This window comes from Ovis aries, chromosome 1 (assembly GCF_016772045.2).
Source record: "Ovis aries strain OAR_USU_Benz2616 breed Rambouillet chromosome 1, ARS-UI_Ramb_v3.0, whole genome shotgun sequence".
NCBI lineage: Eukaryota > Metazoa > Chordata > Mammalia > Artiodactyla > Bovidae > Ovis > Ovis aries.
In genome coordinates, this window is record NC_056054.1 from 71,608,439 (window position 1) to 71,625,573 (window position 17,135).

Consider the following 17,135-nt stretch of genomic DNA (forward strand, 5'->3'; position numbering starts at 1 on the left):
GGAAATCCGTTGAGTTTTAGATGTTTAAAGTCTGTGAGTCCTGTAAGATTCCAAATAGAAAGATTAAATAGGAATTTTTATGTATCAACCTGGAAATTAGAACAGAAGTATGGGTGGGAGAGATATTTGGGGGAGTTTACAAATGTAAATAATATTTGAAATCATGAGACGTGAAAAGATCACTCAGAGAAACAAAACAGGAAAAGCAGAAGAGGGCCTAGAAGTTAACCCTCAGGGACCCCAACATTTAATGGTCCAGCGAAAGAGAAAACACTGGAAAAGAAACTTGAGAAAACAGCTTAAGATACTTGAAACGCCATGGTCTCACTCTCACTTTCTCAAGGAGGGAGTGGTCACCTGAGTTCAGTGTTGCAGAGAAGATAAATTGGGCAAGGATAGAAAGTGCCCACTTTATATCATCGAGATTGGTGTTAGGAGGCAAATGACAATTTGGAATATTTGTTAGACAAAGGGTCAGGATAAATAATTCCTGGAAAATAAAATACATATGGAAAATAAACAGGAACATGTTCATTCCTGCTAATCAAAGAAATGTTAAGCTGTAACAGTCTTGATGTTAATTTTCACTTATAAAATTTACATAGATTTTTAAAAATGAACATGCCCAATATTGACCACAGGGATATATACAACATGTGCACTCAGACATTATTGGTAGGAATATACATTCGCAACTTAATATTAGTTGGCATTACTTAAGCAACAGACTGTTTAAAAATAGTCAGTTTTTGCATTGAGTTATCTATAGTCTGAATTCTAAGAGTTCATTAAAATGTGTATCCTCTAATCTTGTTTAGAGAATTTTTTAATATTGATTTAAAACTCGACTTCATCTCATATCAGTCAAGAGCTTTTGCTTTACTCTTAACAGTATTTCCCATGTGTTACATTTTTCCCTTTGCTTAGGAAGACAATGAAAGCAATCAAGTTTCTTTATGTTGTTTTTGTTTCTGAGAAGTAAATTTTTTGAGTTAGAATATATTTCCTTCTTTGTTTATAAGAATATAAATGTATATTTAATTTAAAGTAAATCTGTTTTAGCTTACTAATTTTATTCAGTAGTGTGATGTTTGATTATACAGAGTATTTCCTTTCATGCTTCAGATGGCAAGATTATTTTATCATAAGCCCCAGTTTGCTATTTTGGATGAATGTACAAGTGCCGTTAGTGTGGATGTGGAAGACTACATTTACAGTCATTGTCGAAAGGTAAGTGTGATAGATTCTCAGTCCCTGCTCCCAGTTTACTCTGTGTCCAGCCAAACATCTATCCAAAGAGAAGATTCCAAGTTATGAAGTGACAAAATTGCTATCAAAGGAAGGTATCTTGCCTTCATAAAGATTTTAAACTGATAAATAGATACGACTAAAAGAGAAAATTGTCAGTGAGTTCTGTATATAATTCTTTCTAGCCATGTGTTAGATATAAAATAAATATTAAAATTTTTCCCCTTTTATCTCATTCCCTATCCTCAGTGTTAATAAACTGATATTTTCTTAATTTGTTCCATTAGCTTTACCTAAATATCGTTTGTTTTTTTTTAATAAAGAAAATTTAAAAAAATTTTTAATTAAAAAAATTGGCTAATTATTTGGCAACTTTTAATGTATCTATTTTTTTTGTCTGGCCTGGTCAATATTTTACTAAGGCTTCTTTTAGTATAGTAGTCTTTTTTTTTTTTTTTAATCCATTTGTCTATAGGATTTTCAGATTGGAAGGTATTAAGAGGTGTTTGTGGAATTCTCTTATACATAAAACAACGTAGTCTCTATTTGATTAGTGACTTAGACGCTCCATGCAATTTCCTCTCATATCTAGCTGTAGGCTGCAAGTCCACATAAAATATACAATTCTCCTGTGTATAGATTCCATTTAAAAGAAAAAAATTCCTGTGGGGCCCCCCGTTGATAAACTGTATTACTTAAATGGCACTTGAAAATGGATAAACGTGAAATGAGGTATGAACTTAAAACTCCTTTACAGCTACAGAACCAGTACAAACTTACAAATTAAGTACAGAAGAAATTTTAAACAGTTTCAAAATGCAGCATTAGAAAGACATTTGATACTATTTTGCTGAAACTAAACTACTGGTTTGGATTTAATGTGAGGTCCAAATATAATATGAAGAGGTCCAGATCTTGTTTTGAATTTTGCTTATATATTTTGACTTAAATAATTCTGAGATAAAGAATGCCTTCATTCAGCTGAGATCTGATCTAATTATTTTAGAATTATAAGAGAAATAATATCTGAAGTAAGCTTTCAAAAATCACATCTGTGTTGCACCATTGAAATATATGTTTTATTAATAACTGCCAGTATACTTGTCATGCAGTTTCTGACCTGTCTGATAACCTTTCCTTTGGCACCCGAACTTATTACACATTAAAAGTTTTAAATGATACCAGTTTAAGTCATCACATGTACCAGCAGAAGTGTATACAGAAACCTAGGTACTTAAATTTCATGATAGAAGTGATAAGAAGAATATACTTACCCAAATTCTTTTCAATTCTCAAAATGAAAATAAGATTTGGAACTCATGGTAGAGATGTCCTGGTTACCCTAGCCTGTTTCTCAGCCTCGAGAGACCCATGTTGAGAAACCGTGATCCTAGAGCAGTGTTGCTTGGTCTCAGTGCTATTGACGTTTTGGGTGGATTATTCTTAGTTGTGGGAGGCTGTCCTCTGCTTTGTGGGATGTTTGGCAACATTTTTTATCTCAACTCATTAGATGTCTCTAGCACTGTTAGTTTTGACAATCAGAAGACCTTGAAATGTGTCCCCTACGGGGCGAAATATCCTGCCTCTTCTCCCTGGTTGAGAGTCACTGATCAGAGCAACTAGCTACATCTCTTGATGTTGTTTTGAAAATCTGAAGAATGGTCCATAAACCCTAATTCACAGTCTAAAATCCAGTAAGCTTTTAAAACTGAAAAAGGTTTTTCATTGTTTTGTGGCAAGCTTACTGGGTAGCCAGAGCTGGCCTGAACTAACTAGATTTTTAAGCCCTTTTATTGATATTTATCTTACCGAATGTCCATGTCCATATGTGTTGCTGCAGAAACATTGATATGTTAACTTCAGAATTCTACCGCAGAACCCTCTGGGAGTGGTAAATGCTGCTTTTCCAAAATCTGAATTCTACGACATGTTCCAAAATAAGGAGTTCTAGTAAAGATTACACTGTATTTGAAAAACAGATTTATTGTAGGCAATACTATATTGATTTAATTTTCCTGATTTTGACCTTTTGCTATTTTTACCATCTTTATGCTCTTTTCATATATTTTTCACAATAAAATAGAAAATATGCTAGGATATATATTTTGTGCCCGAAACAAAATAATACACTTAATTAAGCTAGTAACTGTTAGTTTAGTTTTTTTTCTTTCTTAGACTCTATTGATACTTGTTAGTTTTTATTATGTAGTTGAAGGCCTATGCTTTGTGTTACTTTAAACATTTGGTGTCAGTTGATTTTTAACTATAGCTACTGAAGCCAGTCATCTTAACAGCTTAAATTATATAAACTAATTTAATTTGTAACTCTGTGTTATTGATGTAAACCTAAATCATTTTCCTTGTATTAGGTTGGCATTACCCTCTTCACTGTGTCACATAGAAAGTCTCTTTGGAAACACCATGAGGTTTGTATTTCTTATACTGAATGGTATAGTGAGAGTTTGTTTTATTTTCAAATGTGAATTTAGGTGATTATGACTTCAGATTTCTTGGTGTGTGTTCCATTATAGATATATAATTTAAGGGGAAAAGGTGATTCTAATTCATTGTTATAAAATAGCATTTTTATGAATATTATTGTAGTTGTCAATTTTGAGGGCTATAATATATATTAACATGGATAGTCTCTAGTTGTATAGGAAAGGTATTAGAGAACCAGTTAATGATTCTCCAGTTTTATAAATCACTGTTACATAGTGAACTGACTAAAATGTACATAATCTGATCACACCCTTTTCTTACCATTCTCTATTAACCAAAAGGAAAGAGAGTCTTAAGAAGGATCAGATGGCAAAAAGTTTAGGGACAGCTTTAGTAGAAATCAGGACTACAAGGAGGAAACTATAATGTTAGCTGTTTATCATCACACACTATAATAAAATAGAATTCATTAAGTGGTCACTCTAATTTACAAAGATACTACAGTGAGTTTTACAGCAGTTCAGGTTCTCCAGCAGTGTCATAGTGCCATTCTCTCTCCTAATGTAAAATTATCAACCCTGAAGAATAAACCCAGCTTAGTTCATTTTTTCTTTCTTCCCTTTTTTTCTTTCTTTCTCCCTGCTTGCTTTCTCTCGCTCTTTTTCTTTCTTTCTTCCTCCCTCCTTCTCTTTTTTTCTCTCTTTCTTTCCTTCCTCCTTTCCTTCCTAAATGATACAGAATTTCAGGTGAAAGAAAGGGTATGAGGTAAGGCTATCTTGTCCCATAAAATACACCTTTTTAAAAAAAAAGCCAAATACTGGGGTAAGTGTTATGAGGGGTGTAGAGTACTGTCTTTGGTCTCAGGAATATTATGGTCCAAATGATAGTGTATAGATGGTTAAATGAAGACCATGGAATTTGAAGTCAGAATACCTGGGTTTAGGCAACACTGTTTCTGACACTGTTTCCTCTGTATAATAGAGTTACTGATCCTTGCCCAGCTGTCTCATAGGTTACCATGAGGATCAGATGTAGTCTGTATGAAAGTTCTTAATAAACTTTAATGAAATTGTGTATAGCTGTTGACTTTTAAAGATAGCTTTATAATGGCACATTATAATTTTCCCATTTTTGTTAATTGAATGGAAGACTAACTGGATATCAAGGCAGTTTAAAATATATCCAAGCCTTTGTGTTTTCATAGAAGTTCATAAACATTACAACCATAGGATGCTGAAAGGACTTGGCTTTCCCCTTTCTTCTTCTCCTGGAGGTGTAGACAAGTAGCAGAGTAACCATTGGATCAGGGACCATGTGATGGAGGGGGTGACACAAAGAACTGCAGTGTTGAGTCCAAAATAGCTTAAACTAACAATATAGAAAACTGGAAAAAAGAAGATCTTTTCAGTAAACAAAAAAACCACTAAATCAAACAGAAGGCTTTGTAGCTGCTATCCTAAGCATCTTTGTAGGATGGAATTATATGGGCTCTTTTCCTCCTTTGCCAAGTCAACAAATGAACAAAAAGCCTTAAGTTAGAGGATCTGAACTGATCTGGGAAACCAGCTAAAGTAAATGTTTTAGAGGCTGTCCTATCTGATGGGCTTGCACGTAGTGCAGTTGCACCTCTGTTGACCAGGTCCTTGGTTGTGGAGTGACAGAAGCATTCTAATTTGTGGGATGCTTACAGATTTGGTTCCTTTAAAATGAATAAGGAAGTCTGGTATTTTAGTTCTCATAATGGAAAGTGCTATATCCACTACAAGCAGAGGTATTTTGTGACTATTTTTAAAAAGAGCAGACTTTGTCATTTAGTCTTTGCTTGGAAAATGGTATCCATTTCTGAGTATAAACTTCCGAAAATTTTAGTGGCTTAAAATGCTTGTTACCAGTCATTTTCTTGTATGATAACCTCTACATAAATTCCTGACTGAAAGAAGATTCTCATTTATTGATTTCTTTCTCCCTTCTTTCCTGTAGTACTACCTGCATATGGATGGCAGAGGCAATTATGAATTCAAACAGATAACAGAAGATACAGTTGAATTTGGCTCCTAGAACCCAGAGAACTGTATTGTACCGGCTTCAATGAAATAATTACACAATACAATTAGAAATACAAAGTACACTGTAAAATGAAGTTGAGCTTGTTTTTTAAAACAAAGCAACAAATTAGGTACCAAATAATCAAGAACAAGTTATTGAAACATTTAATATTATATAGGATATTGCTAATTGTGTATATGTTGGTTTAATTATTAATATGTACTAAGAATGTCCTTATTCTTGTGGTTAAAAACCTGCCTAAATTAAATTGGGCTTAAATCAGTGTAACCTGATTCATCCTGGGATGTAAACCATTTGAAGTCAGCTACTTTGACTTTTATGGCTCTATGTTTTCCTTCAATGAAGAACCCTATTTAAAGCTGGGGTCATCACTTGTCCTGTTCTAACCAGAGTCTTGAGTTTCATTTTCTTATGTCCCATGATAGCGGGAAACAAATCACAGTGTTTTATCAAAATGTGCATCTTGGCATAATGGCATTTTTGACACCGTGGCAGAGTTCTTGGGCTGCCACAGTTATCCTCATTCCTTGCATATGTCTTGGGGTACCCTGGACTCCAGGAAAGCCATTTGAATTTTCTTTGCCTAAGTAATAAATATGCCCCTCACAGTCTTCAGTATTGAGTTGTCTTGGGGGTTCTTTGTGATGATGCAACGAAAGTACATGTGCATTCTTGCTTACAGGGCAGGGTTACTGTGTTTCCACCTAGTCTTCTCAGTGATTGGGATATTAAGACACAAAATCCTTACATGTCAAGCTCAAAGTCTGCTCAGATTTTTAGAATTTTTAATGAATTAAGTGGATTTGTGTATGTTAGAAGCCCATTCATTAGATGCATGGTGGTTACATGGTGTTAAACTCCAGATGAGCCTGAAGAATGCACTACAGGAAGTGAAGCACTGAGTATGCGACGTTATCACTGTCTTTGACCGTGACTGTGTGTTTAAGAAGTATGTTATAAAATTATGCACGTGGGTGAATTATGTTTCCTGAGGCACTGGTTTATCTCTGTGAATCTTTAATAACTTTTTTATATTTGGGTTATTATATTGAACTGTATCCTAAGAGAAATCAATTTTATCTCAGCAAACCACCATTAATGACTATGTGTATTATCTGCACAGGGAGCACTGCACTTGAGTATTATCAATAAGCTAGATATGAAGTCAGGTTTATCAAACTGGGATTCAGAAAGGGGCTTTTTATATTCTTGTTTTTGCATAACTGGTTTTGGTTTTTTTGCAGAATTAACTCTAAGAATCACCAACTACCGAAGTAAAACTTGTACTGATTCCATAATACATGACATTCAGTTTTTACAACTTCTGTTTAGCAAACTTGTATACTTATTTTCTGTTCAGATTAAAAAAGAATCAGATATCCTATACAATCTTTGCTCATTCTTTTTATTCTGGTATATAACTCCTAGATAGTTCATACAGAGTTCATACAGTCTTGACTTGAAAAATTCAAAAATAAAAATTCAGAGGGCCTTTTTGGCACCCAGTGTCTCATTTTTAAAAAGTTTTATCAAATGTGGTTTTATTGAAATGAATTCCTTTTCAGAAAAGTCATGAAAAGACCTTAGGTGTACTTCACAAATGCTACCAAATAGTCAGGGGATCTTGAAAGATCATATCAGCCCTAGGGAAGATTTTATGACATGGAGGAAGTTTCAGATTATCAGATTTCTAAGTTACCTTAAACCTACTAATAGAAATATTTTCCTAACTGCCCCGTTATTCCTCTCGCGATCAAAAACAAGTTTCTCCTTGATTTTTTCTTCCCTAGAAATTAAAAATTGCCCACCATTTGAGGTGTGAAAGAAGATCCCTTCCCTGGAGAATCACCATGTACATTAACTTGATAGTTCTAGCTGCTACTGCTAAGTCACCTCAGTCATGTCCGACTCTGTGCGACCCCATAGACGGCAGCCCACCAGGCTCCCCCGTCCCTGGGACTCTCCAGGCAAGAACACTGGAGTGGGTTGCCATTTCCTTCTCCAATGCATGAAAGTGAAAAGTGAAAGGGAAGTCGCTCAGTCATGTCCGACTCTTAGCAACCCCATGCACTGCAGCCTACCAGGCTCCTCCATCCATGGGATTTTCCAGGCAAGAGTACTGGAGTGGGGTGCCATCACCTTCTCCATGATAGTTCTAGGAAGACTTACAATAAAGGAATCCAGTGTTTCCAGGATGCGATTGACCATGGGACATCTTTTTCCACATAATTCTGTTAGCGTCATCCATAGACTGCAGTGGGAAATAAATGGCAGTTTAATCTGCAAATAGATGGGGAAACAGTAGAAACAGTGAAATACTTTATTTTTTGAGGCTGCAAAATTGCTGAGGATGGTGACTGCAGCCAAGAAATTAAAAGATGCTTACTCCTTGGAAGAAAAGTTATGACCAACCTAGACAGCATATTAAAGAGCAGAGACATTACTTTGCCAACAAAGGTCCATCTAGTCAAAGCTATGGTTTTTCTAGTACATGTATGGGTATGAGAGTTGGACTATAAAGAAAGCTGAGTGCCAAAGAATCGATGCTTTTGAACTGTGGTGTTGGAGAAGACTCTTGAGAGTCCCTTGGACTGCAAGGAGATCCAACCAGTCCATCCTAAAGGAAATCAGTCCTGAATATTCATTGGAAGGACTGATGCTGCAGCTGAAACTCCAGTACTTTGGCCACCTGGTGCAAAGAGCTGACTCATTTGAAAAGTCTCTGATGCTGGGAAAGACTGAAGGCAGGAGAAGGGGACGACAAGAGGATGAGATGATTGGATGGCATCACCGACTCAATGGACATGAGTTTGGTAAACTCCGGGAGTTGGTGATGGACAGGGAGGCCTGGTGTGCTGCAGTCCATGGTTGCAAAGAGTTGGACACCACTGAGCGACTGAACTAACTGAAGCTAAAGATAAGAGCATTCATCCATGAGCAACACTGCATATCAAGTTTATCACTTGGTTCTCGTAGCAAGCTTCTACTTTTATATGAGAAAACAGGGATGTAAACAACTAGCATTGTATGCTGTGCACTAACAGAATAGCAGCTGCCTGGGGTTTGCCTCTATAGGGGAGGTGAAATTTTATTTCTACCCTCTTAGAGGTAAAATTCAAGTTTTATGGGAGCCCTTGAAAGGAAGCCCCAAAGTAGTGGCAAAATTAAAGCTGATGATGCTGCAAAGAGAGGTGACTGTGGAAAAGTAACTGTGGAGAGCCTAGAGGAAAGTAACCATTATTTTAATAAGGTTTGTATAGAATTCTGTCAGCCTCAACATCCTGTCCTTGGAAAGAGAGTTATTTTCCTTCTGGTGTAGGAAGGACATCTTGTCTATGGGGGTTTTACTTCCTGTTTTTAGGAAGAAAGGGGGAAGAGTCAGAGTGACCTTCCTGCACCAGCTGTTTTAAGTGCCTTTAGCTCAAACTAGTCCTTATTGCAAAGTGGGTATTTTGGGATGACAAATCCTGCCACCCTTCACCTCCACCCTACTTAACGATTAGTATTTGACTTAAAACTGTGGTGATGTTATAACATCTGTCATTTCCTTATATAATTTCTTAACTTTTAAATTTGATGTGTAAAACCATAATTTGCCCAAAAACAGAATGAATTTTCTTCTCGTGGATGGACTTCAGCATTGTTAAATGTAGGAAATGGTTTACATTTTTCCCTATGTCAGTTATTTTTCCTTTGTGAAGAATTGAAATGCTCTAACCTGTAAACAAGCATGTCACTTAATAAATTCTAGTACCAGGAATTAGTGAATAACAGCCCCTCCCCATGCCCTGAGGGCAACCATTTTTAACTTCTAATTGTTTTGTGGTGGTTTTTATTTTTTAGATAGTGTGTTACATAACTTTTTAAATTTATCAGTTTTAGGCGTTCCCTACTGCCTGTATTCCTGTCACACCCACCACATATAGTTAAATCATTTAAAAAAATTTGTAAACACTTTATTGCAATATAATATGTAAACAGAAAAGCCCATAAATCTTAGGCTCATTGAATTTTTAGAACGTGTTCATGCTCATTACCATCCCCACCCAGATCAAGAAATAGGACATTGTCACACTTGAAGGCCACCTTCATGTCTTCGTTCAATCATGACTGTAAAAACCATTTTATTTAGACTTATAAACTTGGTACCTATTTTCGAGCTTCATATTGTAATTAAATACCCTTTGTGTGTGTTTTCTTTCCGTCAACCTTGTGAAAATGACTGGTCCATTTTAGATGTGGCAGTAGTGCCTTCACTTTTATTTGCTGTATAATATTATATGAATAGATGACACTTCACGAATCTTACCGTCAGTGGGCATTGTGCTTTCTCTTTGGAGCTATTACAAATAGTTCCTATAAACGCTATGCATGTCTTTTGCTGCACATACGTATTCATTTCTGGAATGTAATGTATTCAGCTTTGGTATGTACACCACCACCAAACTGTTCACTGAAGTGCCATTTTGACGCTGCCACTGTAAGTGTATGAGAATCTGTTTTCCCAGTCCTTGGAATTATGAATGCTTTTTTATTTATGTACTTTCAGCCATCAACAGTAAATCATCATGGTTTCGTTTTGCATTTCCCTGACCAGTAACAAGATTGAACTCATTTCATGTTTCCATTTGGATATCCTCCTTTTTGAAGGGGCCATTTAAATCTTTGGGCCTCCTTTTATGAATTGTCCTATTGATGTTAGAGATTTATATATATTCTGAACATGAGTCCTTTATTAGATGAATGTTTAAATATCAAAGTAGACTCTTAAAGCCAGATCTACATGTTTATTGTTTATTTGACAACTATACTATAAGATGGTTATAATGATCCCCAGAAAGGGAAGGTAAGACTCATAGCACTAAGTAAATTATTCGGCTTATATAAAAAGTAAATGGCAGACCAACAATTTGAGTTCTGAATTGTCTGATTACAAAACAAGCTGGTCCTTCTTAATTATCTGCTTTATACATAGTAGTGTGTATATGTTAATCCCAAATTCCTGATTTTTTCCTCTCCCTGCAGCCTCCCCTTTTGGGTAACCATAAGTTTGTTTTATATGTTTGTGAGTCTGTCTAGGTTTTGTAAATAATTTCATTTGTGTCATTTTTTTTAGATTTCACATATTAATGATATATATTTGTCTTTCTCTGACTGACTTCGCTGAGTTTGATAATCTCTGTGTTGTAACAAATGGTGTTATTTCATTCTTTATGCCTGCGTAATATTCTGTGGTATATATGTACCACATTTTATTTATCCTTTCCTTTGTCCATGGGCGTTTAGGTAGCTTCCCTGTCTTGGCTATTGTAAATAATGCTGCAGTGAACATTGAAATGCATGCATATTTTCAAATTATGGTATGTGTTCTTTGGGAAAATGTCTGTTTGGATCTTCTGCCCACTTTTTGGATTAAGTTGTTTGTTTTGCTATTGAGCTGCATGAACTGTTTGTATATTTTGGAGGTTAATCCCTTGTTGGTCACTTGGCTTGCACCTGTTTTCTCCCATTCTGTAGTTTATCTTTTCATTCTGTGTGTGGTTTCCTTTGCTTTGTAAAAACTTTTAAGTTGAATTAGGACCCATTAGTTTATGTTTGTCTTTATTTTCGTTACTCTTAGAAGTGAATCCAGAAAGATATTTCTGCAATTTATGTCAGAGTGTCCTGCCTATGTTTCCTCTAAGTATTTTGTAGTATCCAGTCTTACATTTTGGTCTTTAATCTATTCTGAGTTTATTTTTGTATATGGTGTTAGAGAATGTTCTAATTTCATTCTTTCACATACAGTTGTCCAGGTTTTCCAGTACCACTTACTGAAGAGAATATCTTTTCTCCACTGTACATTCCTGCCTCCTTTGTTTTAGATTGATTGAGCGTAGGTGCTTAGGTTTATGCTTGTTTTGCTAGTGTCTTAATTTCAAAGGCATTTCCATTTGTACTCTCCTCACAGCGCCGAAGAATTGATGCTTTTAAACTGTGGTGTTGGAGAAGACTCGAGAGTCCCTTGGACTGCAAGGAGATCCAACCAGTCCATTCTGAAGGAGATCAGCCCTGGGATTTCTTTGGAAGGACTGATGCTAAAGCTGAAACTCCAATACTTTAGCCACCTCATGTGAAGAGTTGACTCATTGGAAAAGACCCTGATGCTGAGAGGGATCGGGGGCAGGAGGAGAAGGGGACGACCGAGGATGAGATGGCTGGATGGCATCACCGACTCGATGGACATGAGTTTGAGTGAACTCCGGGAGTTGGTGATGGACAGGGAGGCCTGGTGTGCTGCGATTCATGGGGTCACAAAGAGTCGGACACGACTGAGCGACTGAACTGAACTGAACACAGTTTTGGTATCATACTTGTGTGTGGATGATTCCTGCTTTTACTGTATGTTTGCCTTTACTAGTGAGCTTTCCCATTCATAATTTTCTTGTTTGTAGCTGTGGTCTTGTCTTTTCTACAGAAAAGTTCTTTGAGCATTTGTTGGGAAGCTGATTTGGTGGTGCTGAATTCGCTTTGATTTTTCCTGTTTGTAAAGCTTTCAATTTCTTTTTTTTTATTTTTATTTTTTTATTTTTTAGTTTTTTATTTTTTAAATTTTAAAATCTTTAATTCTTACATGCATTCCCAAACATGAACCCCCCTCCCACCTCCCTCCCCACAACATCCCTCTGGGTCATCCCCATGCACCAGCCTCAAGCATGCTGCATCCTGCGTCAGACATAGACTGGCGATTCAATTCACATGATAGTATACATGTTAGAATGTCATTCTCCCAAATCATCCCACCCTCTCCCTCTCCCTCTGAGTCCAAAAGTCCGTTATACACATCTGTGTCTCTTTCCCTGTCTTGCATACAGGGTCGTCATTGCCATCTTCCTAAATTCCATATATATGTGTTAGTATACTGTATTGGTGTTTTTCTTTCTGGCTTACTTCACTCTGTATAAAACACTCTCAGACATAAATCACAGCAGGATCCTCTATGATCCACCTCCCAGAATGCTGGAAATAAAAGCAAAAATAAACAAATGGGATCTAATTAAAATTAAAAGCTTCTGCACAACAAAGGAAAATATAAGCAAGGTGAAAAGACACCCTTCTGAATGGGAGAAAATAATAGCAAATGAAGCAACTGACAAACAACTAATCTCAAAAATATACAAGCAACTTCTGCAGCTCAACTCCAGAAAAATAAACGACCCAATCAAAAAATGGGCCAAAGAACTAAATCGACATTTCTCCAAAGAAGCTTTCAATTTCTCTGTTGAATCTGAATGAGAACCTTGCTGGGTAGAGTATTCTTGGTTGTAGGTCTTCTCCTTTTGTCAGTATAAAAAATATTGTGCCACTTCCTGGTAGGCTGCAGTTTCTGCTGCAAAATCAGCTGATAACCTTATGGGGATTCCCTTATGTTTTATTTGTTGCTTTTGCCTGTTGCTTTTAATGTTTTTTCTTTAACTTTTGTTGTATAATTTCTTTAATGTTGTCTTTGATTTTTGTCAAGTTGATTATTATGTGTCTCGGCATGTTCTTTTTTTGGATTTATCGTGTATGGGGCTCTCTGTGCTTCTTGGACTTGGGTGGCTGTTTCCTTTCCCACGCTAGAGAAGTTTTCAGCTACCATGTCTTTGGGTATTTTTTTCAGGCTCTTTCTCTCTTTTTCCTTTGGGACCTCTATTATGTGAATGTTGGTGCACTTAAGTGTGTCCCAGAGGTCTCTTAAACTGTCCTCATTGGTTTTCATTCTGTTTTCTTTATTCTGTTCCACAGCAGTAATTCCCATCATTCTGTCTTCCAGCTCACTTATCCATGGTTCTGCCTCATTTATTCTGCTATTGATTCCTTTTTGTGTATTTTTCATTTCAATTATTGTACTGTTCAACTGTTCTTTATATCTTCTAGCTCTTTGTTAAGCATTGCTTCTGTCTTCTCAGTCTGTGCCCCCATTCTTTCTCCAAAATCTCGGATCATCTTTACACTCATTACTCTGAGTTCTTTTTCAGGTAATCACTGATCTCTGCTTCACTTCGTTACTCTTCTGGGGTTTTGTCTTGTTCCTTCATCTGGAGCATATTCCTCTGCTGTCTCATTTTGTCTAACTTTCTGTGTGTGTGACCTCCCGTCCTGGGAATGCAGGGTTGTAGGTCCTTTTGCTTCTGGTGTCTGCCTGTTGGTGGGTGAGGCTGGTCTAGAAACTTGTGTAGGCTTCTTAGTGGGAAGCACTAGTGCCTGCCCACTGGTGGGTGGAGCTGAGTCTTATCTGTCTCTCCAGTGCACAGTGCTGTGTCAACAGGTGTGTTTGCCAGTGGCTGTGGACTCAGGAAGATTTTAGGCAGCCTGTCCCGTCTCACCCTATTTGTTGTCTGCCTGAGGCGTCCCAGCACTGGCACCAGTGGGCTGTTGGGGGTGCCTCTGCCACTGGTGTCCTTGTCCCCACAATGAGCCATAGCTGCACCCTGCCCCTACATCTCCCAGAGTCCTTCCAAGACCACGAGGTGCTTCTGGCCCAGGCTCCTAGGAAGTCACTGCTTTCCCCCTGGGTCCCGTGCACATGAGATTTGTGTGTACCCTCCAAGAGTGGATTTTCTGTTTCCCCTTGTCCTGTAAAGTTCCTTTCATCAAGCCCCTCTGGCCTTCCAAACCAGATGCTCTGAGGGCTCCTCTACCTGATGCCAGACCCCCAGCCTGGGAAGCCTGATGGGGGCTCAGAACTCTAACTCCTGTGAGAGAAGCTCTGTGATAAAAGTATTTTCCAGCTTGTGGGTCACCCACCTGGGAGGTATGCGATTTGATTAGGTCCCAGATCTCTCCTGCTGTCTCACTGTGGTTGCTGCTTTGTCTCTGGATGTAAAGTATCTTTTTTGCGTAGGTTCCAGTCTTTTTTGTCAATGTGTGCGTTGGTCTCTTTCTTTAGCAGATGCTTGTGATTTTGGTGTTTTTGTGAGAGGAGGTGAGCTCGAATCCTTCTACTCCATCATTTTGTCTCAGGACCCAAAGTATACTTTTAAGACAATGAGCATTTCTAAACATTAAAAAGGATATTTCATAATGATAAAGGCTTCATCAACCAACAACAAAACAAAACCCCACATATATATTGAACACAGCTAACCACCTTGACCTAATTAAAATTAGCAGCTGCAAAATTCCTGAACATGATAGATTCCTCTGCTTAAGACTTTTTCAATTCCTGTGAACTCCTTATTGCCAAATTCAGAGTTAAATTGAAAGTAGGGAAAACCACTAGACCATTCAGATATGACCTAAATCAAGTCCTTATGATTATACAGTGGAAGTGACAAATAGATTAAAGGGACTGAAGAACTATGGACGGAGGTTTATAACATTGTACAGAAGGCTGTGATCAAAACCATCCTGAAGACAAAGAAATGCAAAAAGGCAAAAATTTGGTTGTCTGAGAAGGCCTTACAAATAGCTGAGAAAAGAAGAGAAGCAAAACGCAAAGGAGAAGAGGAAAGATTTATCCATCTGAATGCAGAGTTCCAAAGAACAGCAAGGAGAGAGAAAGCCCTCCTCAGTGATCAATACAAATAAATAGAGGAAAACAATAGGATGGGAAAGACTAGCGATCTCTTCAAGAAAATTAGAGATACCAAGGGAACATTTCATGCAAAGATGGGTACAATTGGATACAGTAAAAGACAAAAACAGGTGGACCTAACAGAAGTAGAAGATATTAAGAAGAGGTGGCAAGAATACACAGAAGAACTGTACAAAAAAGATCTTAGTGACCCAGATAACCATGATGGTGTGATCACTCACCTAAAGCCAGATACCCTGGAGTGTGAGGTCAAGTGGGCCTTAGGAAGCATCACTACAAACAAAGCTAGTGGAGGTGATGGAATTCCAGTAGAGCTATTTCAAATCCTGAAAGATGATGCTGTGAAAGTGCTGCACTCAATATGCCTGCAAATTTGGAAAACTCAGCAGCAGCTGCAGGATTGGAAAAGGTCAGTTTTCATTCCCATCCCAAAGAAAAGCAATGCCAAAGAATGTTCACACTACTGCACAATTACCCTCATCTCACATGCTATCAAAGGAAGGTTCAAAATTCTCCAAGCTAGGCTTCAACAATATGTGAACTGAGGATTTCCAGATGTTCAAGCTGGATTTAGAAAAGGCAGAGGAACCAGAAATCAAATCGCCAACCTCCGTTGGATCATAGAAAACAAGAGAATTCCAGAAAAATATCTACTGTTTTATTGAGTACTCCAAAACCTTTTACTGTGTGGATCACAACAAACTGTGGAAAATTCTTAAACAGATGGGAATACCAGACTACCTGACCTGCCTCCTGAGAAATTTGTATGCAGGTCAAGAAGCAACAGTTAGAACTGGGCATATAACAACAAACTGGCTCCAAATTGGGAAAGGAGTATGTCAAGGCTGTATATTGTCACCCTGCTTCTTTTGCTTTATGCAGAGTACATCATGCAAAATGCCGAACTGGATGAAGCACAAGCTGGGATCAAGATTGCTGGGAGAAATATCAATAACCTCAGATATGCAGATGACACCACCCTTATGAAAGAAAGTGAAGAGGAAATGAAGAGCCTCTTGATGAAAGTGAAAGAAGAGAGTGAAAAAGCTGGCTTAAAACTCAACATTCAGAAAATGAAGATCATGGCATCCGGTCCCATCACTTCATGGTAGATAGATGGGGAAACAATGGAAACAATGACAGACTTATTTTCTTGGGCTCCAAAATCACTGCAGATGGTGACTGAAGCCATAAAATTAAAAAGATGCTCCTTTGAAGGAAAGCTATGATCAACCTAGACAGCATATTAAAAAGCAGAGATATTACTTTCCAACAAAGTTTTGTTTAGTCAAAGATAGTTTTTTCTATGTTGTGTATGGATGTGAGAGTTGGACTATAAAGAAAGCTGAGCACTGAAGAATTGATGCTTTTGAACTGTAGTGTTGGAGAAGACTCTTGAGAGTCCGTTGAACTGCAGGGAGATCAGTCAATCCTAAAGGAAATCAGTCCTGAATATTCATTGGAAGGACTGATGCTGAAGCTGGAGCTCCAATACTTAGGCCGCCTGATGTGAAAAGACCCTGATGCTGGGAAGGATTGAGGGCAGGAGAAGGGGACGACAGAGGATGAGATGGTTGGATGGCATCACCGACTCGATGGACATGAGTTTGGGCAAGCTCCGGGAGTTGGTAACGGACAGAGAACCCTGGCAGGCTGCAGTCCATGGGGTCTCAAAGAGTCGGACACGACTGAGCAACTGAACTGAATGGTTTTTTTTTTTTTTTCAGTGTAGAGGTATTACATATTTTCATTAGCTTTATTGCTAGGCATTTGATGTTTGTTGATTCTATTTTATTTTCTGATTCTTGTATCTGTCTAA

The 17,135-nt window shown here is 37.6% G+C and overlaps 1 protein-coding gene across 1 annotated transcript in view; it reads left to right on the top strand.

Moving 5' to 3' along the window:
• The window catches only part of ABCD3 (ATP binding cassette subfamily D member 3), a 75,922-nt gene extending 68,781 nt beyond the window's left edge, over window positions 1–7,141 (top strand). The window contains exons 21-23 of the mRNA XM_012176707.3: window positions 1,126–1,230; window positions 3,618–3,674; window positions 5,671–7,141. Of these exons, the coding sequence (XP_012032097.2) occupies window positions 1,126–1,230; window positions 3,618–3,674; window positions 5,671–5,748 (240 nt within the window). The 3' untranslated portion in view covers window positions 5,749–7,141. The remainder of the gene's footprint in view (window positions 1–1,125; window positions 1,231–3,617; window positions 3,675–5,670) is intronic.
• Window positions 7,142–17,135: the final 9,994 nt, after the last annotated feature.